The sequence below is a fragment of the Struthio camelus genome, chromosome 3 (assembly GCF_040807025.1).
Source record: "Struthio camelus isolate bStrCam1 chromosome 3, bStrCam1.hap1, whole genome shotgun sequence".
Lineage (NCBI taxonomy): Eukaryota > Metazoa > Chordata > Aves > Struthioniformes > Struthionidae > Struthio > Struthio camelus.
This window is the reverse complement of record NC_090944.1, coordinates 33113972-33140223: the sequence shown is the minus strand read 5'-3', so window position 1 is coordinate 33140223 and position 26252 is coordinate 33113972. Positions and strand designations below refer to the sequence as shown.

Below are 26252 nucleotides of genomic sequence, written 5' to 3'. Positions count from 1 at the left end.
TTCTGAGTTCCAGAACAGATCATTGTGAAGTGTTGTTGCCTGTATTATTCGTGAGGTCAAAGTGGTTGATTATAATGATGTTTTCTGTCCCTAACATCCCAGGAATCTCTGAGAATCTCCTAAGGCTTACTGCAAAAATCTGAATTCTACAGTTTATTAGTGGTAATCTGTTAGATAGTCTGCTTGTAGTGAAAATTAGATACTTTTTCCTGTATGATGCTACTGGAGAGGACTTCTTTTGAATAAGATGGTCAACTGAAGTACTTATACTGGATTTGAGCATCACACAGAGATCATAAGTCAGCTGCGCTCAGGTCTGCTTCAGAAAGAGAAGCAGCTCTGCACCGTCGCTGAAGGGCAGTGCTGGTGAGGCTCGCAGAGAGGCAGGGTTTATTAGCTCAGAGCAGTGCACAGGCATGCCTGTAACGCTTCAGGGACCAAAGCTAGAATCTCCACAGGTGATGATGTGCTGGCCCAATCAAAGCTAACAGGAAGCTCTTTGCTCCGAGTACAATATAGTATCCCCTAAGGGAAGTGTGGATCTTTAAAGTACCCATGACATTCCGCACTAGTGATTTGTGAAGTCCTGTATACCTTAAGAAGTTCGTGTAACTGATATAACCATAGTTACTCTGACACAGTAACTTACACTTTCAGTAATATATTAGTTTCCTAGTTGTTTCAGTATTTGTTAAAATTTAATAGCAACAGAACAGATTTTTCCTCAGTCAGTTCTCTTAGACATTTCAGCATGAGGTATCTAGCTCTACTATTTTTGCAATGTTGATTCTTACTAAATGTCTTCCTCAGTTGCTCATGAGGTGGAAAATACTTCATCATCTGCATGCAGTGGGAATAAGTCTTTTAGCCACTTTCTAGGAACAGAACAGAGATTTTCGTCAGTATAGCATTTCATGTGTGCATGCCCAACTTTTATATGGCTAAGCATTTGGATAAATTCACAGGAAACTGATATATCTCATATATACTAAGAAGTTAGCATATTTTCTTTAGAATCTCAGAAGTTATTAAACAGTAGAGCATTTAAAATGCTTATCTTTGAATTTTTCGAGATTCTGCAAGACCATTACGTGTGTGTGAAAATACCCACATGCTTTGCCTCCCTTGTCTCTTACAATGGCGTGTCCAGCTTCTGAATCAAACATGCACCTACTTTCCTCTGATTTTCGTATTTTAATGGGACAGGTTAACCAAATCTATTTAAAAAATTCATGTAAGAGAGTAACTCTTTCCATCACTGTCAATCTTTTGCTTTTCCATATAAGGAGTAAAACTTTTTGCAACTTGAATCTGTAGGCTTATATACATGCCAGTTTTGTATCAAACAGCTTCTGCAGGAATGGTGGCTTGTGTAGTGTGATCATTAGAAAACAATTACATACAGCTGTTCTCTAATAATACAGAATTGTTAATATATATCCTTGTCTACCAAAGGATGTGGGGGCAAAGTGAGAATCTGTGCAAACTATACATAACAGGAAATAAATTATCCCTTTTGCTTTCTTCCCCATCATTAGCCATTGTGATGACTGGATTGAATGTCTAGTTTGGGTTATCTGCTTCTTGGTGAGAGGCATTGTTGAACTTAATCACTGATCTTAATTGTTCTTGTTTGCAATTTGTAATACATGGTTTGATTTGCTTGTGTTTTTGGCAAATTAGACTTTATTTTTGAATGCCAATGCTTGACTTGTATTTAGCACTTTATTTTCATTTATTTAGATGATAAACATAACTACGATTTTCAAGGTTGTTGGCTAAACCAGTACACATTAAAGTACTTCAGCGCAAATGAGAGACCAATCAATTGCATTTGTGTTATATATTAATTGTATATGTGGTGTTGTTCAGAAATATATCAGATATAAACATGAAATTTGTAAGTAATACTTAAAGTTTTTTACTGGAAATAACTATTACTATTTGTTTTTAATATTAGTGGTTTTCTCTCTTATTAGCCAATTATTCCCCTGGCCATATGAGCTTTCCTGTATTCCTCTCTTGACAAGGCAGTTGTCAAAGAGATGTTTTTTCAGCCTATTCTAGTGGCTTAGGTTAATAGCTTGACCAAAGTTGTCAGTCTAATATTATATTCATCATGTCATTTTCAGCAGCTATTTTTTCTGCTAAATTTCAAATGTTGCTAGCATAGTATTTACTCACAAAGCATATGTTTACTTTACAGACTCTCGACAATACCAATATCATTAGCCCAAAATAAAGGGATTGGTACCTCTCAGAAAAGAACTAGTATCAGCAGAGGTGTTTGGGCAGGGTAAATGGAGAAAATAATGGCCTTAAAAAAGGTCACTGTAACTGCAGCAGAAGAACATGGCATTAGAAGCTCACCACGGAATATGCAAACAATGAATGAAAAGCCTGAATTTATTTTTATGTAGTAACTCATATTATTTTCCAAAGAGCCAGTTCCTCTCAATAGCAGCACAGTACTGAAAAGGTCACCAAGTCTAATATTTTGTACTTTTAAAACCAACCATTCATACGTTTCTTTTCATAAATTTCTCGTGAAAAGCTGTCCTATCTTCACTACCATTGCTATTGTATTCCTCCAAGAATAACAGTAGAGTGAATAGCATCATAAAACAATCTAGGTTGGAAGGGATATCTGGAGGTGGTTTAGTCCAAGCCCCTCTCCAGGCTTTAATAACTTCCAGAATAGATCAGAACCATGACCAGCTGAGTCTGAGCATCTCCAAGGGTAGAGATTCCACAGTTTGCACTGCTTAACCATTTTCATGGTGAAGAATTGCTTTCTTTTATTTAATGTGGAATTTCCTTTGTTGCAACTTTAGACTGTTCTGTCTTATCCTCTCACTGCACACCTCTGAGAAGAGTCTTGCTCCACCTTCTTTATTACCCATCAGCCCATTAGGTCATGAAACACTGCATTTAGGTTTTCCTTTTCCCTTCTTTTCACCAGCATCCTCATCCCTTCCCTCACATGGGTCTTGTGCATCTGCCCCCAAGCATCTAAAGGAATTCTGCTGGACTCAAATGAGTTTGTCAATATTCTTTTTCACTAGTCGTTTGAAGTATTACTCATCTCATCTAATTTTATCTGTTTAAAATTAGGCAAGAGGTCAGGTCAGCTTCCTTCAGAATCAATGAAAAAAGAATGATTCATCCTATCTGAAGAGATGTCTATTTTACTTTACAATATATTCTTGTTTACTGTAGCCCTCAATCTTATTTTATTACTTAAGTCTTTGTATCTGAATTTTATAAGCTAATCCTCCTTCTTGTCAACTATGCTTTCTAATTTTGTTTCACTATTATGCTTGTACTTTTTGTGTTCAGCTATATATATATATTTACATATATAGGTATGTTTACATATATATATGCATGTATATATATGTATATCTATTTATATAGAAAAGTATCTGATGAAGCTGGTCCAAAACCTGGTCCTGAATACACCGCTAGTAGTCTCCTTCCTGTTTGACAGTTCCTCTTCCGGTAGTCGAATTGTTAGGGGGTTCACATCCACTAACTTCAAAATGTTGTCAGATCATTATCCGCTAGCAATCCTTATGTACTTTACCTTTGAATCACCACACAGATAATGTAAATCTCAGATGCTGTGATTTGGAAAATTACATGCAGAGTATTCACAAGTCCAGTCATAACTAAATTTGTCTTCTACATGAAGGATTCAGTTAGAATTACCCAGAAGTTTTCCACTGACAGATCTTTTTTCAGTGGAAAAGGTACTATTTTATTAAAAATTTTTATAAACTTTTACTTAATTTAGTAAAACTTTGAAAAGGAAATAGCTCCCAATTTCAGGATTAGTTTTTCCATAAAAGAAAAAAAAGGCTCAATTGCTGCAAGTACCACCACCACTATGAGAATAGGTGCAGGAATTCAGGAATCATCTCCTAAGATGTAGGAGAGTTAAATCTATCCCTTCGTCCTTCACCATTCTTCAAAATCTCAAAAACCCCAACCACAGGGAAAAAAAAAAAAAAAACAACCCTCAAATTCTTATTCCTGTCAAGGTGTAAAGAAATTCTTTTTTTTTTTTTTAATGTGAATATTTTCATAGATCAGGAGAACAATTCCCAGTTACACACATCCTGAAAGGCTGGAACAGCCAAAAATTAAATTTAGTTATGAAGAGCACGTTAAAGTTACTTTAAAAACACTAAATAGAATAACTGTGCCATGAGAACCTGTTCCCACACCACTTGATCTTGTTTTTCATGTCGTATTGGTTAAAGCAGCAACAAACCCCTTACAGAATAGATATTAATAAGGGAGTAAAAGTGGCTTATTTTGATAGATGGGCTTTCAGCATTCAATGATACATCCCAGATCGAATGGCATAGATAACATAAAAGCTTTTAATACTACTGAACATATGGAAAATAAAAGATGAAAGAGCTCTCATTCTGTGATACCAAGTAACACAGTTTCAAAAACAAATCAGTAAAAGGTTTTATGCTTGGCGAGCAGGTGCAGATAGAACTGCAGCTACAGATCTGTAGCAGATAAGGCTGAATAACTTCAGAAGATAGCTTCTTCAAGCTATTTAGTGCATCTCCCTTTCCCAAACCATGATCAAAATAGTGTTGTAAGGAAAAAAAGGTGAAGGATGGCAGCCTACAGAATGCAAGCACAACTGTCTGTTGGTAGAGAACTGCAATAAAAAAAATTGTATTAAAATGATGGGTAACTAATAAGAAGAGAGGGAGAACAGAAAGAGAAGGGTAGTCAGATCTTTTCATCGTAGTATGAAATTATGAGAATTACTAATGACTAGCGGAAGAAAACAAAAGAAAAGACACACAAAAGAAGTTTATGGTGTCTTTCTTAGAAGACATATAAAAAAGCGTAAGGAAGCATAAATCAAAGAAGGTAGAAGAGAAAGAAGCTTAAAAATAGGATGAAAGAGATAAATATAATTTTGCCTCTCTTTGCATTCCTCTTAATTCTTCCACTTACTTTTTCCTATTTTCTTTTCATTTTTAGGGAATACTTCTATAAGTATCCCTGCCTTTCCTCTTTTGCTTTCTCTTTACTTATGAATTTGCATTTAGAATTTCAGGGCTTGTTTTTGCTTAGTTGTTTGAAGCAGAGGCTCTGCATTCAGATAGATAATTGCCCTCTGAACACCCCTTTGAGCCATGGTTGACAGCCGTGGCAAGAAGGGCAGCGTTATTACACGATTTGTGTTTCATCCTTACCTATTGGCATCCATCTTTACTCTAAATCACTTGCGGAGAAAATTACCATTATTCTTAGTTTCTTTGGCTACTTTTCCCCACTTCCATCACATTTCTCAGTCCAAGTAGCTTTTCAAAAGGGGAGAACTTCAAAAAAAACTAACTTCAGGCACCCACCTTATAATCTGTCTAGGCTTCTTCCATAGCCATTGGAGAGCAACAGGCTATTTTTGATGTTGAATCAAAGTAAGTGCTCACTGTTGGAGAATGGTTTACTTTTTCATTTGCTTCATGCATTTTAAAGATTCTGGGACATAATATAGAAATCTACAAATTTGCCATCTGAAAGAGACTCTCCTCATTCAGACTTGTACTTGTTAGTCTCTCTTTACTAACTTTTCCTATAGCCTCTTCCCTGAGAATTGGTAGGGGAGTCCTTGTCAGGCCAGCTAAAATTTCTTATTTTCATTCCAAGGATAAAAATAACACTACCTATTTTTCCATAAAATATGCCATTGCTTCCCTTGGCTTCTTTCTTCCTCACCTCTCTCAAGCACTTGCTCTTCATTCATGTCTTCTGCTCTTTGTCAGTTCCTAGATGGCTCCCTGAAGTATGCTATTACTTTGGTCTCAGTTCTTTTACTTTTTTCCATGAAGTTTTTGTGCAGTTGATAAACTTCTCCTGCCATCCACCCAAAGAGTAGTCATTGTTTCTCAGTTATTTTATACTTTTCTTATCCTTTTCCATAGTACCCATTACTCAGAGAGATAGTTCAGCCCCCATTAACAGTTTATTAGGGAAACAGTAAAGTTATATTGAAGCCCATGATGTAACTCAAACATGCAAAATGCTTTATCTTGCACAACGGTTCAGTCTTAAAACCTTTCTCTGACCACAGTGGCCATGTGGGACTTGGTGCAGCCATTACACCAATGCCATCATATTTCACATTACATTAATAACAATTTCAACAAGTCGACGTTTTCATCAGAAGAAGGTGAGCTATACTAATTGTTCTACATAAATATGAGCCACTAATGAGAAAAATATATCCGTATACAAAGAAATTCTGAGCCATGAGTTTTAGTTTTAATTAAAGGTCCTATTTGAATTAATGGGAACAATTGATATAGTAAGAGACAGGTTCTATATCTTTTGGGTCTGTAAGACCAAAAACATAAAACTGAAAGGTTTTCCTACAATAGCAATTCCTTCACTACTGGCTTTAAAAGAACATCCTAATTTTCCTCCATATCATTGTTATGTCTGCCCCACCTGTCACACTTCTTTTCTTGTAGGGTGCTTATGGACAGCCTGCAGGCTACCTGTAGAAACAGGTGTCAGAGCCCTGCAGACAGCCTGTCTGAGTATATTGGGGGTGTCAAATACTGAATTATAAGTGAAAACAAAACTAAAGCTGTTATCAGACATTCAGGGTGCTACATCATCTGGACACGAGTGGGTAAGTAAGGGCTGCTTCAGGCAGCTCTTCCAAGACAGTCTGCTGGGTTAAACAAGATGTAATAGCCTAACAGATAATGTGGAGTATCACCACTTTCTTACAGAGATGTTAGGCAAGTTAATGGCAGTAGTTGCTCAATATTCAACCCGATTCAGGTAACTAGGCAACATGCATTGCTTGAGGACAGTGTATAAATATCACAATGTAGTTTTAAGAGAAAGTTGATGAAGTTAAAAGTATGAGCAAAAAAGACCTTGTATACAACCTTTCTTTGGAAGAAGCACTTCGAAAGAGAAAGTTTTAATCTATCAAAATATGACTTACCTAAACATAGTTGTTAGGGCAAGTCATCCGTAAGAAACAATTTGTTCCAAACTAAAAATGATATTACTATAGATAATCTCAATGATAATCATAGGCCCTGAAATGATGTATTATGTAGGTAAGGATTAAGGGACAGGAGAACAAGATAGAATTTTCTGATAGGAAGAGTTCAAGCATCAAATTATGCATCTTGGGGCAACCCTCTACTGAGGTAACTTAAAATATAAGCGCAGAAAATGCCATAGGCGATGCTCAGAAAGAGAGAGATGAAATATCTCTCAGTGATGTATTTCTAAACTTACTTTTGGAATGTGACATTTCAGGCTAAAGCTACCAAAATTGCTAACTATTAAATTTAGCAGGAGATTATTCTGCTTCATTACTTCTAAATATGTTGAACATCTATTGATTAGGTGGCATATTGATAAGGTGGCACCATTAAGAAAACAATTCGGGTTTAATCTGTAATACTGATTAATATCTGTATCTTATCAACAATTTGAGGTAGATAACAATGAGAATTCAGTACATTAAAGTATAACACATACTGTAATAAGACATAGATGAGGCAATGATATTCCGAAAAATAATGATTAGCTGATACTTCAGAGTAACAACTTTCTAAAAATAAACAAAAAAAACCCCTCACAGTCTATAAATCTGGTTATAAACATACTCTGAGATTCATTGACTGTAATATTAGAGCTGACCCAGAGAAATCAATTACCAATGGCTGGTAAATGCCAGTATGGCAAAATAAAGATATGAAAAATGTGCTAGTTAAATCTTGTTAGTATTAGCAACAAAATGAGCAAAGATTTAAAGTAAGGGCTTCAGCTTCCATTAACAACCAGTACCAACTTTCCAAAGGTACATACCAAGTGTGCAGCTTCCATAAGGATGCTGGATCTTTGCTGTGGTACGTGGTCCTTGTTACATGTCGGGAAAGAAACTGCAGCACTGTGTGTTCCCCTTCAGTTCTACCTATCTGCATTGTAAATGGACCCACTGCTGAAAATCCAGTTGCTAGCATACGTCTCTCTGTCTTCATTACCTATGCGAGATATTCTTATATGTACTGTGGTCCCCGCTTCCTTTTCACAGAGTCAAAGAATCACAGAATGGTTGAGGTTGGAAGAGACCTCTGGAGATCATCCAGTCCAACCTCCCTGCTCAAGCAGGGTCACCTAGAGCATATTGCCCAGGATCACATCCAGACGGGTTTTGATTATCTCCAGCGAAGGAGACTCCACTACCTCTCTGGGCAACCTGTGCCCGTGCTCTGTCACCCTCACAGGAAAGAAGTTTTTCCTCATGTTCAGATGGAACTGCCTGTGGTTCAATTTGTGCCCATTGCCTCTTGTCCTGTCACTGGGCACCATGGAGGAGAGTCTGGCCCCCTTATCTTGACACTCTCCCTTTACATATTTGTATATATTGATAAGACCCCCTTTTACAGTGCAGTCACAGTCTACATAGATGCAACATTTAAACTGAAGTACCAAACTACACAGACAACAACTTATCTTCCAGAAGGTTTTGAATACTGCAAAATATTTAAAAAGGAGATGACAAGTGATATGCTGAAATAAAATATGAATACTTGTATTTAATACAATATAGTATAGAGTTAGCCTAAAATACTTATATAATTCCCAAACATTTACAGAACTCGCCTTTACTTTTTTATTAGTAGCAGTAGCCACTTCCTACAAGCGTAATTTAAAACTGTCAAAACTAGGCATCTTTAGAAGACTTTTTTTTCAAGTTACATTTAGATAAAATGAACTTTATGACACTGAATACCCATTAGATTTCTTTCTTATAAAGGACACAAGTAAGGCAGCAATTCTGACTAGAGGTATTCAACTATTAAGTGATGTAAACTGTGCTAAACTTCTGGTATGATGAATGGAAATAATAGACAGACTTCAAAGGTTTGCATAGAAAAAAAGAATGTCATAGCTCTTGGGAGTAAAACATAGGAGCAGAAGGTTAAAATAATGAGCTTTGTGCAGATGGTCTAAAACTGTCAAAGTCTGACCCCTTTAAAAGAGAGTTGTCAGAACAATTAACTTCAGAAAAAAAAAGCAAAGTCATAATGAAGTGACCGTGAAGAAAACTTCTCTCCTCAGTTACGAAAGAGGATACCTCATCTTATCAAGTGAAAAGAGTCCTACTGCCATATTTATAATATGTATAATGTGTAATTCTACTGTGAGAAGATTATTTAAGCTGAAAATGCAAGTGGTTTAGGGAGACAGAGAAAGTGAAGGAAAGGTCTCATTTGATTATTCCAAATCCTTTTGATTTTTGGAACTATTTCTTTGATGATGCTTTCCTGATTATGGTATTTTTTGTCTTACAGCTCTGCCTAATACTTCCAGTCTAATTCCAAAAAATTTAGAGATCTCCTACATTTCATTTGCCCCAAATTATTTACTTAAAAGCAAAATGAGACACTAGAACTGGAACCTTATTTTAATTTTCTCTCGATTCAAAATATGTAAGTGAACCTATTCTTCTAATTCTTGATCTCTTTATGATTTGTAATGTACTTTTTTCTTTAAAAAATTCTTGTCATTTAGTAATTTTTTCCTTATTTTGCAAATGAGAGGCCAAGACATGGAAAAATTAAGGCAACTAATATCTAATATTTTGTGTATGGCTGACTTGCTAAGCCATGAAACTGCTCTGAATTTTACTGTGGAACCTAGAGCAGGTATAAATTTTTATACGTTCCCAGAATAAAGTTCTAGGCATGAATCCTCTGTCTACTTCTTTACAGAAGGAACGTTGAGCACTATAAAAACTCTTTGTTAAATATACTCGTGTTTGGGCAGTATTGCATTTTTTTTTTTTTTACATATCTGACTATTACTGCAAAGGAAAAACATGCTATTTGTACTAAAATCTGATCTATTCAAACATTTGTCACCACATTTTCTTTTGCCTCAAGGCCTTTGCTTAAAGTGATGCCACCCAAAAGGTTAGAGTGGTTTTTTTTCAGCTGGCAATACTACTGTAATCCAATTTGTAAAGATGTTAAAAGAAAGCTTCAGAATTTGATTTATTTCCCCCCTCTAGCAGTTTTTGTGTGTTGCAGGGCTTCTAAGCCACTTGTTATCATTCCATTTCCATTTACACAAGCTTCATTCCAGTTTTTTGTGGAAGGTGCTCCAATGCTGTAATAAAAGGTGAACCTGTAAAACCTAGGGAGACAGGAATGCCTGTGATTTTTCAGTTATTAGTTGCTCATCCATGAAGAGTAAAAGAGTATTCTTCACAGACTTTTTCCTCTCTAAATTCCATTTAGCAGAGAGGCATAAAACACTATTTGTGTTCCCAGGTATGACAGATTTGAGTTTTGTGGAGGGGGGAGGTGCTGTTTTGCTTTATTTTTTCAAACGATGAGCTTTGTACATTTTTGATTTCCAAACAGCTCAGCAGTGGAAGATATGAATATCATCTACAGTATTATGGATGATTTGTAATGCATTCATAAAACAACATTTTAAATAAAATGCATCTTTATTTGTTTCTGAGTTGAATATTTTTGTGTTCAACTATATGCACTGCTGTAATGGTCTTCCCACCCTTATGTAGAGGTCTCTAAAGCCATATGAGATAACGTAATGCAAGCTTCAAAACTGAAGTTAAATAAAACAGCAGAAGCAGGTCACACTTTACGGCATGATGGATTATGTGACATACCTAAAAGGGAAAGATAGTTGCAAGTGACTTATTCATATCTGAGAGTAAACAGACAAAACTCAGATAATGTAAGCTTAAGGTGATTAGTATAACATTTTCTAAGATTATCTCTTTTAAATAGTTGGACAAAGTATGGGCTGCCAGGAACAGCTGAGAAAACTAAGCTAACTGAATTCCTGATTTTGTTTTTTAATAAGCAATTTTAAATCTTGTCTTTAATCTACTGCCAACAATGCTCTTATTACTTTATATTATTAATCTCATTTTACTGTAATTAATGAGTTAACAGGACATAGGAAAGTATGTGGCAGGTTAGACGAACTCATTCAAGCTAGAAGAGCTATTTGTGTGATTAGTAAAATAGGATTCAGTTTGAGAGTAATTATTAAATAGTTCAATCAAATTGCATTCTCTTTTACTTCTGTGTAATTTTACTTCCACTAGGTCCATCTGGCTTCACACCAGTGCAGCTGAGAGGACACTTTGGTCTAGATATCTCTGTGTACTGTTACACAACTGTGTATTGAATGTCACTCAAGACAGGAAAGAAAGAAGCACAAAGTAGTAGTTCCTTTTGCTATCATACATCAGAAAAAAAAAATTCTGTTGCATTGAAAATATTGTTAATTGTTAGCAGTTAGATGGCAGAAAAGAAGTCTGCTCATGTAATTGTTAAACTACAGTGTTTGGTCTTATTTAAAATGTCAGTTGTTTTTCTCAAGTACAAGGGGTCATTAACTTTATAGTAAATGTAATATTTTCCTTCTCTTATGGAATAACATTATTTTTATCCTGCTAGCAATAACACTTTATTGCACTCTTTTATTTTTGTCCAGTTTTATGAAATATTATACATTTTTTTTTAAATTGCATTTAGCATAGAGATACACAAAAACATCTATGATGCTATATTTTGGTATAATGGGTAGAAATCACACCAAAATACACAGTAGAGTGATGCAGAGATATACTGAACTTGAGCGTACTCATGGAGTAGTGCCTTGGCCTGGCAGTTCGTTTATATGACAGCTGTCAGCCTTTCTGGCTTCCGCTCATTTCAGGCATAAAATGACTTTTTTCTTTTTCTTCTGCCGTTTGCGCTGTGTCAGAGACAGAGATTGGAGGGAATAATGTGATTTGGAGTTAGGCAAGCCCTTTTCTGCTCAGCATGAATTAAATAAGTAATGAATCTAGCCAGATCCATTGGTTAATGGCCAGTGCTGGAGGAGTCACCCTCCTCCAGCTTGGCTTTGCAACTGGCTTCTGGCCATGGGTACCCCACCAGCGCTGCTATGGCTGCTGCTGCCAGCATCTTGGCCTTCTCCAGAGGCTGGAGCCACCTCTGCAGCCCCAGCCTGCGGGTGCTCCAGGGGCTTTTCGTCCTTTTCAGTTCGCTCCACAGCTACATATTGGTTTGGCTCTGGCTACCTCTCATCGTATTTTTCTATTCCCTTACTAATATCCAGTAAGCATGGCCGCAGGCTATCACTCTGCAATTTTAGGATTTTCTGCAGTAGATGGAAGTACGGCTATTTTGGCAGTTTGGTAGCATCTCAGGAAACCAGCTTCTTTTTCTGAAGGCTACGTATGTCAAAGTCATTAAGCTTGCAACTTCTTTCTGTTTAGTGACAGAACTTAGTGATTTCTGGTTTGGTTATAGAGGCTTTCTGGGCTTTTCTCTATTTATTCTTTTTTTTTTTTGGGGGGGGGGAGGGGGTTACTTATTTGTTTCCCTTACTAGAGAAATATGATTTTTAAAGTGTTCTTGCAATTAATTTCTACTCAAGCCAAATTCATAGGAAATATCAGGAAGTTTTCACATTAGCATGTCATGGAAAAAAACATGACTATACCAGCTATGTAAAAGGCTTAATTCAAAAATCTATTTCTTGCATATTCAGAACTGATAATTAATTTAAGATTATAAACCTTAAATTTCAGAAAGAAGAGTACCCAGATAAGAGATGAGGCTTTGTATACCACATATTGGTTAAAGCACCTTTAAATGGGATAGTTTCAGTGCCCTTCTAGTGAAGCACATACCCTTTAACTGAATCTAAATAGTAGGGCTGAAGATTATCTGACATTAATGAATAAAGTGAGGATGCAGGGAGCAGCTGAGGGGTTTGCAGGTGTTTCCTGGGATGTAACGTATTGCGAGACGTAGCTGGTGGCGTGAGTCTGATGAGAGGGCTCTGAAAGGAGTTTCTTTGGGAAAGTGAGAGCTAGCAGAAGTGTGTTTTTGCTGTGGGTCTGTTATCTGATGTGAATGTTAGGTATTATAAACTATTTTGTTTTTCCCTTTGCATCCTTGGTAATGGATACTTGTTATTGGCTATTGGTGCTGTTGGATACTTGAAATACGGAGGAATTTTGCTTCCTGTTATGTAGTATAATTCTAGGATAACTTTCCATTAAGCCCAATATGAGTTTTTGCCTTTTGAATATGTTTCACTGTGTTGCATTTAGTATTTGAATTTTGTGCTGCACTGAGGTGTTTCTGCAGAACTAGAACAGCTAGCCTGAGATTCTAGCACTTAAGGGTAAGCCTTGACCTGCTTTACTTTCTGATGTGTAATTGGTTAACATAACCTTTCAGGTACCACTTGCCTATAAGTTTGTCTGTGGTTTTATATGGCATGATGAGTTTGATACAGAATGAGCATATGGGTCTCCTCTACATGCTAATAGTATCTAAGTTCTGAAAAGCTATAATAGTGATGGCAGACAGCGCTTTGTTTCATACGGCAGTTAATGACATATGCCACCTTATGATAAAGTAGGAGAATTATTAGATTTTTTTTCTTATGAAGAAAGCATAATTTTTTAATCTCTCTGTGAGCTACCAGAAATTAAGTCTAAGTTAAGTTGATTTTTCTACCTTGCTGTTAATATTGACCCTTTCGGTTAATAGCTTCTGCAAGTGATATTTGATAACTAATTTCAGAAAGGAATTTCTTGTCATTGTCAAATTGATTCTAGTTATTTCCTCTGAGAATGTTTCTGGGAAAAAGCTGTACAAGTGTATGAACAAAGCTCTTAAAACAATCAGACCTGTAAAACATTTTTAGAGTTCTGCCTGATAGATCTGTATATCTTCTACAGTTATAATACAGTGACTTTGTTGGCCTAACTTGAGAAAAGAATGACCTTCTGTGCGTGTGGTGTCCCCTCTCAGCCCAAGAAAATTTGACTTTGAATAATAGAGTAGATTTTCATCTGCTATCTAATTTTTGGTTGAAAAATGAACTCTGACTTTTTTTGTATATCTTTTTAGCAATTTATTAGAATACCTGAGTGCTTCTACAGCAGTTTGGCTGTCTGTAATATTTCTGAAAGCATCTTTTCCTAGCAATCTGTAGAATGACTGAAGTACAGAAATTTTCTGTTCTGAACCTCTTCATAATCTTTTTTAGTATCACTGTAACACGGTAATAGGCATACAAGTAATATGCAAAACATATGTAAACATATGCAATGTTGATGTATTATTTCCTTGAAATTGTCCACATACTTTCCTTTTTTATGTCTAGAAAATTTTCAGCTGCACTAATTTAAAGTGTTAAAGGATAGATTTGTCATCTTTTAATGTGAATTTCAATGTCAGTTATCCTAAAAGAAGGACCTTGGAGTATTTCAAAGGGGTTGTTGTTTTATATATCTATATCTGTGTCTATGTCTATATCTATGTCTATATATAGATATATATGCGTTTATTGAACAAATGAAGAACCTATATTATAGGAGTTATATCACCATAATAATCGTAGAAGCTAGGCCTAGAAACAATAGCAAGCTCAGGTTGTCCACTCAAAAATAGGTCCATCTATGCTAACCAGAGCTGAGTTGGCTGGAGCAAATAGTGATCAGGAATGAGGTAGCTAAAGTTCTATAGTCCTTCATTTGTAGAATAACTTTTATTTTTGTTTCTTTACTGGCTTTACATCTCTTATATATTATGAAGTCTTGAGGCTAGCTTTTCTTATCTTTGTGTATCAGCCTGACTTTTCTTCTGTCCTACACAATGAATTCTAATTTCCTAAATTTTAAGAAAAAAATTAGTTAAATCCAGGCAATACTGTGGGATTATCACAAAAAAGCAAAAATGCCCCCCCCCCCCAACAAAGAACCTCTACCCCTGAAGCTGGATCTCTTTGAAACCCTTCTAAAGCAGAGAAAGACATGAGAGATCAGAAAATGCATATCTAAAACTAATAATGAACTGTCATAACAGTATACTACACATGCATAGTAGTAGTGATAACCATTGTAAATAGAACACAATACATATTTCTCTGAAAACTGCAGCATCTAAACGTGTAAGGAAGATGAAAGAATGCAGAGAAATCAGAACAGTAATATGTGGCAAGCCTCATGCTGGTCCTGCAGTTTAGGAAGCAGGAAAATATCAAGTTGGCTAATTCAGGAATTGGAGTAAATGGGGTGGAGAACGAAAGGAGTAATAGGTTGACAAGTACACAGAAGGTGAAAAGATTAGAGCAAAGAGCTAATTAGCACATAGGAGACAATGTTGATGAAAAAGAAATAAACAAATTGCAGAAAGCTTTTTGCTGACTTGTGTTTCCACCAGGGTTGAGCTACCCTGGCTTTAATCAGACTCAGCTGTGTTGTCATTCTGCTTCCAAAGCTCCGTTTGGGAGCTCTGGAAATACCTGACTGGTATTTTTCGGGCATGGAGTTCCTCCTGAATGTTTTTATATTTGAGAGCTAAGGGCGGTCCTGAATGAACCTAATTTTATAATGAACTTCTAGATCAATGATACCAGTGTACTAGTATGTTGCTTACAGAGTTATTTATCTCTTGTGGTTCCAGATGCTAATTAATGAACTTAGGATCACTGTAATATACATTTCAAAGGCAAGATTCTTTTTTTTGCCTAAAGGCACAGGTTGTCTTAACTATCCAGATTAAAATATATTGAAGTATAAAAACGTTTTTCATGATGAACTGTTTCAAAACACAAGGAGCTCTTTCAAGATGAGACTTAAACAAAAGGTTGTTCTGTACTTACTGCTTGCAAACGCCTATTGCAGAAAACAGAAGATCACAGTTTACTATCAGTTCGGATAGTAATGGTGTCTTATATTTTAGTTGTCTAAAATTTTTCTAATCATTAGGAAACCAACATCTCACCAATGTCAGCCAGGAGTAGCAGTGAATTATCATCAATAGCAGTGTTTCAAGAAAGAACGTAGATGCTTTCTCCATCTATTTTATCCTCCAGACACGTAAAAACCTTGATTTGAGGGAATGATCTTAAAATCAATATTTCAATATATTTATAGTTTATCTAACCTCTAGTTATCTAGAGGTTTTGTTTGTTTGTTTGTTTTTATGTAAAGGTAAGAAGGCCAATTAGGGAAATATAATGTATATTTTTCTGAAGCTGTAAAATAGAAGTTCTCTTTAGCTTCTCAGTCAGTTGACAAAGCACCCAAACATCCATAATAGGAAATTATTATATGTCTGTTAAATTATTCCAACAAAATTAAGGGAAAATGCCATCTGAAATTGCTTAGTTAAATTAGGTTTATTAGTGTGACAAATACACTGCGTGCCAGTGTACGAGGGTCCATTTGTGTTCCTCAGGTAGAGCTCAGAATAGCTAGCAAGTGGCTAAGCTGGACGTTGATAGACCTGTGTGCTGAGCTTGCTAGCTGGCCTTATGTTTTGATGTTTGTTGTACACCTACTCATTTACATAAATAAAAATGTCAGTCTTTTTTCCAAGACACTACAAAATGAAGAATTCTGCTATCTTGCTCTTAGAATGAAACAAAATGGGGAGAATCCATGTTCCGTTACCAATGTTGCATACAGTGTGTAGGACAGATCTTGTTTATGTATTTTTTTTTCTTGCTGTCTTTGAGGGCCAGAGGGAAAAACAACTTTTTTTGCAATAAAATGACAGTAGGGTTGGAAGGAACTCCTAATCAGAATATTGTACTGGTTTGCAGTACCACTGACCAGCAAATGAACTCAGCACCTTCTCACTACCAAGTTTCTCCTCAACTACAGCTAAATTTCAAAAACATGGATAACAAAGCAGACTTTCATCTACTAAATGAAATAAGGTGGACATAGTCAGAGAACTTAGTAGGTGTTTGGAGGTGTGGCAGAAAGAATAGTTTAGAAAGGTGAAACAACCTGAGGAGGGAATGTGCAATAAAAACGGCAAGATTCAGACTAAGGTGTAATATCTAAACATAAGCAGGTATTTAAGCTCCCATTATAGCCAATAATAATGCAGTTAAGTGTACTGGTAAGCCGTGTGATGCTAAGGATAGGTAGGACATTTGGCTGTAAAGGTACAAATCAGGTGACAGTTCAGTAGGGTCTTCATTCATTAGCCTCGATATAGGTGGGTAGGGATGTTTGAGGTGACCTAACATAACCAAGGTGTCCACACAGGCTGATAGATATGGTATGGACATATATAATTATGATCCATGCTTTTCTGAAGCAGCAGCTAGAGGCCAGAAAAGGGTACTCCAGTGCATCTAGTGCTAGATAGATATGTGTGGACAAATGAATCAAGGCCTAGAACACCTCGAAATGATGCTCAAAATTTATGTCTTGTTCTTGAATTGAATCTTATCACAAAACTGTTAATCTTTAGTAGATGTAAACAGGTCTTATTTCAGTGTTCTCTGCTGGAGAATCCAGAGGTATATTTTAAAATAGGGTTAAACAGTTTAATGGCATATTAGTATCTTGCAGTGGAAGTTTAGAGATTACATCAATGGTAAAAATGTGGCATTTTGGATGCAAAAATATAAAACCATAATGGCATTATGCACTTGGTGGTGTGAAGAGGAAGATGAGCAAGTTCATATCTTCTTTGAAGACTATAATTAGTTTATACCTTTACTTTCTTTATTTTAAATGTTATAATGACTTTTGCCTTTTTATTACACAGGTTATCTGGATTTCAGCTTCCATCGTCTATTGTGAGCACAGGCTCTATCCTCACCCTCTGTTTCACCACAGACTTTGCTGTCAGTGCTCAAGGGTTCAAAGCTATCTATGAAGGTAAGACCTTTCCCCCTCAGTCCTCAACTCTATTTTATCTGACATAGCTTTCATGTTGAAACATCAATTTCCATTGTCTGGGATTTGAATCAGTGATGAATGTTATATACACTTTTGTTTTCTTGTGTACTTGACTTTGTCCATGAGTTTAATTAGACTTAATTTCAAAATTAAAAATATGACTAATACTTTAATTTTTGTGGGAATTTTTATTAGTTTTGTCAGTTTCCAAAATTGGATTCAGAAATGCTTTAATCTAAATGGGTTTCTAAGTATTTATCAAATTTATTTTGACAACTTCTTTAGGCAATGCTTGACTAAGGGGTGTAGTGGTATAGATAAGAGGAGATACTAACTGGTCTTGAAAATCACCCAGTAATGTTTTCCTTGTGGAAAATTAAAAATAATAAAAAAGTGGAAAAAAGCAAGACAGTTCACAACGTATTCTGTGAAAGCTGTTAGACTACAGTGGGTACTGAGAAGTTTTTTGGGGGGTATAGAAGGCCAAGCATTTCCTGTGTTTTAGCGTTTAACAAGAATTAGGCTCATAAAACTGGCCTGATATGGTCTGCATAATAATTTGGACAAAAGGCTTTGTGAGAACTTTCTCAAACAGAGGTTGCAGATATCGGTTAGGGTAGTATTAAGTCAGTTGCTTAGCATTTGTGAATGATGAGAGTGTTTTGAATGTAGCTTGAGAGTTGCATTCAAAGAGCATAAACGTTAGCTTGAATTTTTTTCTTTTTTAATGGAAAATGCAAGGCTTAGGCATATGAAGTTGCAGTAAGCTCAGTTTCAGATACTTCTCAAACATAAAGCATCTTTCTGTGGTTTCACAGTTTGACTCCTTTGGTGGAAGAGTATATTCTTGAAAAGCTGGGTACAATCATTTAAATGATAGAATGAAAAGCAAAATCTTTTTTAATGGAATAGGTTGATACAGAAAGTACTGTGATTCGATTGCAGTTATTCGCTCTGACTGGTGTTTGTAAGTTTGTAAATCCATTACCTTTGATCTCTAAGTTATTTTGGTATTTATTTTTAAAAGGTACCCAATGCATCCTCAAAAGCTTAATAAACCTGGGTTGCTTTTCTACTGGAACTGTTTGTAGTCCTTTGAAACTTAGCCTCTCTTTCTTGACAATGCCTTTTTCTTATTGCAGATTATGTTAATGTTTTGAGATGAGGAGTGTTTTGAAGTGTCTTCTGAGGGGGGGAAAAGTATCCGCATTGACTGGGATACAAGTGACTTGTACAAGGATACAAGTGGCAGATACAAGGACTGAATCCTAGGTGCAAGGAGGGACAGAGGACTAGGAGGCGTCATCAGTAACTTTGACTTTTAAATTAGTGTTTCTAAGCTTTTTTTGACGGAGGTATCTCATCATGTCTTTCCCTGGGAGCCATCCTGCTTTTCCTCTGCCCCAAAATCTTATTGGTAGAGTAACAGGTTTGGGAATTTTGTTTTGTTTAACAGAAATGAGGGGTGAGCGGAAAGGCTAGAGAAGTCACGTTGTAATAGTCCTTATCAGTTTTATTAGCGAAGTCGCGTAAGAACATAGGACATCTCAAATGCAACAGGAAGTGTTACGATGACTTCAACAGGAAGCTGCTTTCTGCGTGCCTGTATCTTTCTCCCCTAGCAGTTGCATACTATAGTGTATTTCATCCTTTTTGTACAAGCTGAGCAGTCTTTTTCATATGGAAAAAGATAGCGAGCAAAGCTAAAGGATGTTTCTTGACTGTCAACTTAAGAACACATGCACAGAGCCACAGGCTGTAATATAATGACACTTCCTGCTGGCCTACTTTCATGTAAAACCCCAGCAGGAAGAGCTGTAATTAACACTGACAGATAGCACGACTCGCTGGTTAAACAACACTGCCCCCTTTCAGATTTAGTGCTCTCAACCTGTCTTTGAAGCTCATGTGTCTATGAGCTTTAAATTGACTTCAAAATATGTGACATCCAGCTCTGGAAGAAACCGTGGATGTCGTTGAAGCAACAGTGCCCGAGCGTCCAAAAAAAGCGGTGGGATACTGATGTTTCGGGATGTTTCCTTCGTAGCACTTAGTGATTCTGGGGTTTTCTAGAGATCTGGGGTGATTTCTGTGTCAAACTACTGATTGGTCTAAAGGCCAGCTGAGTTACTGCAAATCCATAGGATTTGTAGGAATTTCTTTACCTTTTTTATTTTAATAATGACCTACTTTGTCTCTTATGCTATGCAATTTCATGAGTAGGTAGGTGATAACTTCCTCTAGGACAGGAAATACAGACCAGCTGTTACTATTGATTGCAAGTCTTTATAATCACTATAATTATTTTATAATCATCAGATACCTATCCTTAAGCTAGTTTGCTTTTAATAAGATTAACTACTGGTCCCTGTTCCTAGCCAACGCTTCCATTCTCCTATGGCGTAGGTGAGTTACTGTTGTGTTAGAAGTGTGGGGAACAGCCTGCGGACTGCTGCCATCTAGGGATCTGGGACACTGAGGTCGTAACGCACAGTTTGAGAAATGCTGCTTTATGCATCTTGACTAGAAGGAGACTTCAACTGCATGTCAGCCAGCCAGAACTCCATGCAAAGAAATCTAAATGTTTTAAATGGTACCTGGGGGAATGGTTCTATAACAAATTCTTTACAGAGCATAGAAAAGTCCACAGCACTCAATGGTAAAAGTACTGGAACAGTCTTGGAACATTCCTATGCAAAGGAATTGTTCTGGATTACACCACTTGTCTCAAAGTAGCAGATGAAGCATGTCTGAAAAATTCAAATATTAGGAGTAAATAAGGAACAAATTTGCATAAATTTCCTATATTCTGGGAGGCTGAAAAACTCGTGTTTTTTCTTTTAATTCTTACAACAAGCTGGTCTTTCCTCAGAATAGGAAAAATTTCATCGAGTTAGTGTTACATTCATACAATTCAAAGAATATAATTGATAGAGTACAAAGTCTTTAAAGTTAGGTTTTCAATTTAAGTTCAGTATTTTGAATGTGAACGTATGGTGGGGGGGGAAATAGCATGTTGTCTCTCAAGACTTGCATTAAGCTAGATTCTCTGCTGCGCTGAGTTTCTGCTCCACACAGCAGAGCAGATGCTCTTGGGAGGCTCCCCCTCGTTCTCTGCCCGGGTGCCGTTTTTAATTTATGCCCTGGTGAGCAGGGGTAGGGTGCTGCAGCCTGTTCTTTGAACCAGGAATGGAGGCAAACAGCACATCTTAACACCTACTTGAAAGCCTCTGAGGATGTACCTGCGCCCGTGTCCCTGGCAAGGCAGGGGCACTAGATCCTGTTGCCTGGCCTGAGACTCCGACGTGTGCATCTTAGCAAGTTTAGTCCTGATTTATGACCTCACTTCTGATTTGTGACCTCACTTCTGTGCAGCAATGAAATAATCTGACCTTTTTTGCCCTTGCAATTTGTAAATGACTTAACAATGAGGTTGGTGAAACCAAATACCGGTGTTCTTAGCACCTGAAGATTATTCACATCTGTGTGGTTTTGCCTGCTGTTACTCGTACACCACATGAATATTTATACGTAATTAAATCTGACTTTGCTGCAGTAGACTAGCAAGAGGCATCTACCAATGTTAACAAGATATTGATGCGGCTGCTCCATTGCTTAGTTTTTAGCTGATACATGTATTTTTTTTACTGTATCATTACTTTGCCAAGCTTATATATCCATTTGAAAACCTCTAATATTTTTAACTGCAACTCTGGTAGTACTTCATTCTTTCTCAGTGATCACATCCGCACTCTAAACTTCTGCTACAGGTGGAAGCTTGGATTATTCTTATTTTCTGGCAATAATGTTTATCTAGCGGAATTTCAAACATTAATTATATCTGTAAAAAGAGCTATAAATTTTAAATGTAGTAAATTCAGTTTATAGGACTGATCTTATTTAATCTGCTAAATGATTTATTGACCTTTATTATCGCTGTTGGGTGGCAATTGAATTTAAGTCTGAGGAATGGGATTTGGGGATTGAAGGATGATTTCTATTTCTATAATATGGTTTCTATTGACAATACTTTACATTACAGAAAAGTACCACCTTTAAACTACATCTAGGCCTTGCAGAGAGAGGAGGGATGAAATGATCAGAATTCTCAGAATACTTATGACTTATGCGATTTCATTTGTTTAACCCCCTATTAAAGTCTGTTTAATTCTCATTTTTTACAATGGGATTAACAAACTACTTGTTAAAAGGGACTCTGAGGACTACAAACAGAAATTTTAAAAAAATCAGCATTGTTACATCATTATGATATTTTTCCTATAACAGTTAGGCATGTTCCTCCCAAACACTTGCATACAGTTGGCAATACTAAAAAAAAAAAAAAAAATCACCTTTAGATGATAGCAATAGCTGAAGCATTGTGTACATGGACACTTGCTTTCAGTGATGCATGGTAAAATTGTTATGACCTTTGTTCTACTAAACTAGTGTTTTCTGCCATACATTTGTTCAGGGAATCCAATTCTGTCAAGAGCACAAAATTCAGTAAAAATAGGAGAACTACACTGCCTTCTGCCAGTAAATGATAAACCCTAGAAGCTTAAAATGAACCAGGGATTGTTAACCTATCTCTCTTTTTTTAATTCTTATTTTATTCAAAAGGCTTTTTATTATATAGTATTGATAGAGAATCTTTAAACACCAAGACAGAAGTACTGAACTTCATATGTGCTAGCACTCCTTCTGCACCTGCATCATACACCAGCAGGTTTTCTTTGCCAAAGGAAGGGCTTTTGCACATCCCTACATTGCCAACCCACCCTCAGGGCGTACCTTTTTCTTTTTGTCTTATAATTCTCAAAGGTTTCTGCTCACGCCCAGCATTAACATTTACACAGGCAGTCACCTCATTATGCCTTACGCATCTTCCTTGAAGCTTCTTTTTAAATCCCTTTCAGCATTAACAGCAGAAGATGGTGGTACACTTCCACAGTGTGAAGTCTTTGAAGATTTTATTTTCTCCTTTCCTTTGCTCCCACTTGCCTACTGCAGAGTATCTATCATTAGTTGCTTCTTTTTTATTTATTTTTCTGTGGTTCAGACTACTTAATGAGTCTAAGGTGGTCAAAGGTCTGTCTTCTTCTCTTAATCTCTTGTATTGACTTCATGAGCATACTGAGATAATTTTCTCAAGTTGGTGGTTTTCCGCTCAACATGAACCCAATCAGGATAACAGACCTCTGCACTCAAACAAGTATTCCTGGTTGTCTCAGCTTCTCCGGTTGTTTATTTTGTGTTTATTTTTCCCCGAGTACCTGCATACCTTTACTGCACTCCTCTAAGAGTAAATTAGAGTGCTTTTGGCCGGATCACCACCTGAGCATACTTTCTGCTTCTCACCCACCAGTCTACCTGGGTTAGTTAATGCCATGGAGTCCTCCACAAGTTATGACTCAATGGTAAAGGCAGTTACTCCTTGGAAATGAGCGTGTTCAAACACACTGAATAACCTCAAGCAAATATTTGAAACGTAGAGAAGAAACTTGATATGAAAATACCAACTTTTATGCAATTCATATGCATAACTCTAGCTATCACTCACTCTTGGCCGTGAGATAGGCAGTCTCATGGAACTACTTTTCACTACACTCACTGTCTTCAAACATGGCCCTTTAATCTCTGTGGTTAAGTCATAGGTACTGTTTTTATCTATTAGATATTATTTTATTTAGACTGGTACAATGTCCTGAACCTTTGAATGTGACTCTTGAACCTCACTGGCTGTGAAGATGTTCAAAATACTGTAAAAGGAATATCTAATGATGACACCGAGAGCTACGCAGTTCATGTTATTTTCAAGTTATTGTATGTTATATAGTTTTTGGAAGATTTTGGTATGTTACCCCAGAGTCTGTAACTATTCCTTGCTTGTGATCCTCAGAGAGGTGCAATGTAAATTTCAGTTTTATTCTTTTAAATGTGCCGGGCAGAAACTGCCTCGTTAGCACTTCTCGGTTGTGTAAACAAATCTGATGTTACTACTACAGTGAACTAATGCAGTTATTCCTGTAAGCATTATTTTGCAGCTCCGCTTCTTAGTTAGCATTCTTACTGTTGACTGTCAGCGTATTTGGGCATAGCATGTGTTAATAGACTAGCATATTTACTTTCCTATTTTTCCTTAAGAATGGCTTGCTTACTGTTTTGATTTGATGAGTTTGTTATTTTTAAAGGGAGGGCTTTGATAAGGTTTTAGACTGTGAGAGTGTACATGTATGCACATTAATTAAAACTTCTGTTTTACTTGTTAATGAGAGTACAGATTTAAATGGGATCCTTTTAGGCTGAACTCTGTAGCTGCACCTCTTTGGAGTGGAAGTAATTGGTTTATCAGAATGACTTTGGATACAGCTTTCCTTTGTTAACAAAACTTACTAATATTTGAAATAACAGCACAGTCCTTACAGAGGAAAAATAGTTTTTCCTTTTTCTAGCAAATTTCCCTAAAATATGTTTTTCAAAGGATACAGTCTGACTGACTGCTTATAATGTCATAATGCAGTTAAGAAATCATAATGCAGTTAAAAATAAAGCTGACATTTCATGTGCCAAATGTACAGCTGCAAATTTGAGGGCAGAAGAGACCTGGCAGTTCAGTCTTTGTTCTGTGGGATATCTGATAGCTACTCTAGAATATCAATGATTTAGGTGTCAAAAGAGTTTAATTCAAAATACTGTTTTCCTTAAGCTGTTAGGGTCAAAGTAAGCTCACATGTAGCCAGAGAACTTATGAAAAAGAAAATGGAGGCTCCTTGTAAGTACAGATGAAGGGAAGAGATAGGTTAAAAAAAAAAAAAAACAATAAAAAATACTGTTTGTGCTCTGGAATACAGGGATACATCTAAAACTTGCTGAAAATAATAAACTTATGAGGGAGTGAAGTAAGTCTGTCTGGGCAGACAGTAAACTCATTACCCTTTGTTGCTTTCTCTTTCCAGCCTCATATACTATATATAATTCATAGAAGCAATAATAGTTGTATTTAAAACATATGCGATGTCTATGTTAGGCAAATCCTACATTGCCTTAGTTATGCAAACTTGTGGCAGGTAACTTTATCCATTCAGAAAGAGTGAAATTCCTTTTACCCAGTAAAAGAAACCTGAAAGTTGCCTTGCAGCAATATTTGAAGGACCAGAAAATCTGGAATGTTATTTGCTAGGCTGATCAAGGCAGAAAATTCTTAACTGGGAATCCTAGGAAACTCTTTCCTAGCGAAAGGGCACTGTAATGAAAGTTGTTGTCATGGAATAAATTCTACTTGAATTAGCAGGAAAGAAAACTAAATGGTATAGGACTCAATACTAAACAGTGAATTTCATAACTAAATGAAAGAATACTTTTGTAAGAGCCTTGTCCATTACATTAGTACAGCCATAAGCTGTCTGCTGTCTTCTACTTTCCAGCTCTTAGAGTAGTTATGTTCTTAATGCAAAATAGCCTTTGCGTGGCTATGACTTAACTATTAAAAAGGGGGTTATATAATTTTAGATATGTTCTTGGAACTGCCCTTCCCACTGCCTTTAACTGTGAAATTATTCTATGCCTTCTGGGGACTTACTGGTCCTGCAAGAACTATTATGCTCATCATCCTTGGTGCACAAGTCAATAAAAAACCCAGTGACAGTGGTTGCTTACTTGTAATTATGGTATTAGCGGGATGACAAGCCTCCCTCTGTGAAGCCCGTGGTTTGTACTCCTATTTGGGATCACAAACCCAACAGGAAAACAACTTGGAAGAAAGTGGGCTTTCTACAGGGGAAAAAAGTGTACAAAATGCTCCTCTGCACTGCTATGGGGTGCCAGTTTGAGACCAAAACAGCACTTTCTGGTAAGGAAATCAGAACTGGAAAAGTAAAATTATAATGGGATTGTTTCTCTTCCTTGTGTCTGAAATATTATAATATTTTCATTTCTTTACTGTCCAGTAATTCTGTAAAATCCATTCTCTAGTTGCAAAGATTGCCATCCCAGTAGTGCTGACACTAATATTGACTTTCATGTTCCCTTCTCTCTGCAATCAATAGTATGTGTTCGTATGACTAATATTAACTCAAAATGTGAAAAATACTGCAAAGAAATTTGTCTAAATATGTCAAAACCCCTTTATTGCAGTCATTACCTAATCTGAAATAGGAATTAAGATGTGCTGCATGATCAGCAAGTCTTGCAAATCAGCATATATTGTCATCTGCTTAAAAAAAAGGAGAGGAGGCACTGAATGGAGAAAGGACAGCTTAACTTCTGTTCAAAATGCTTTAGTCCTTCTATTCAGATTCTATTCCCTTCAGTTGTATGTAATCTTCAGAGTTAAAAATATATTCTCTTCTTAATGCAGCAACTGTTTGCAAAGAAACGAAAAAGGTCAAAACTCCTGTAGTTCTGGATCTGTGTTGGATTTCTGAATTCAGCCCCATAAGGAATGAATGCGTGGAACGCATCTTTT

General features: G+C 36.5%; 1 protein-coding gene across 2 annotated transcripts in view; it reads left to right on the top strand.

The window, feature by feature from the left end:
* CSMD1 (CUB and Sushi multiple domains 1) overlaps positions 1-26252 on the top strand; it is a 1260625-nt gene that overhangs the window by 333648 nt on the left and 900725 nt on the right. For both annotated transcript variants that reach the window (XM_068937332.1, XM_068937331.1), the window contains exon 3: positions 17652-17764. In XM_068937332.1, coding sequence (XP_068793433.1) covers positions 17652-17764 — 113 coding nt within the window. The remainder of the gene's footprint in view (positions 1-17651; positions 17765-26252) is intronic.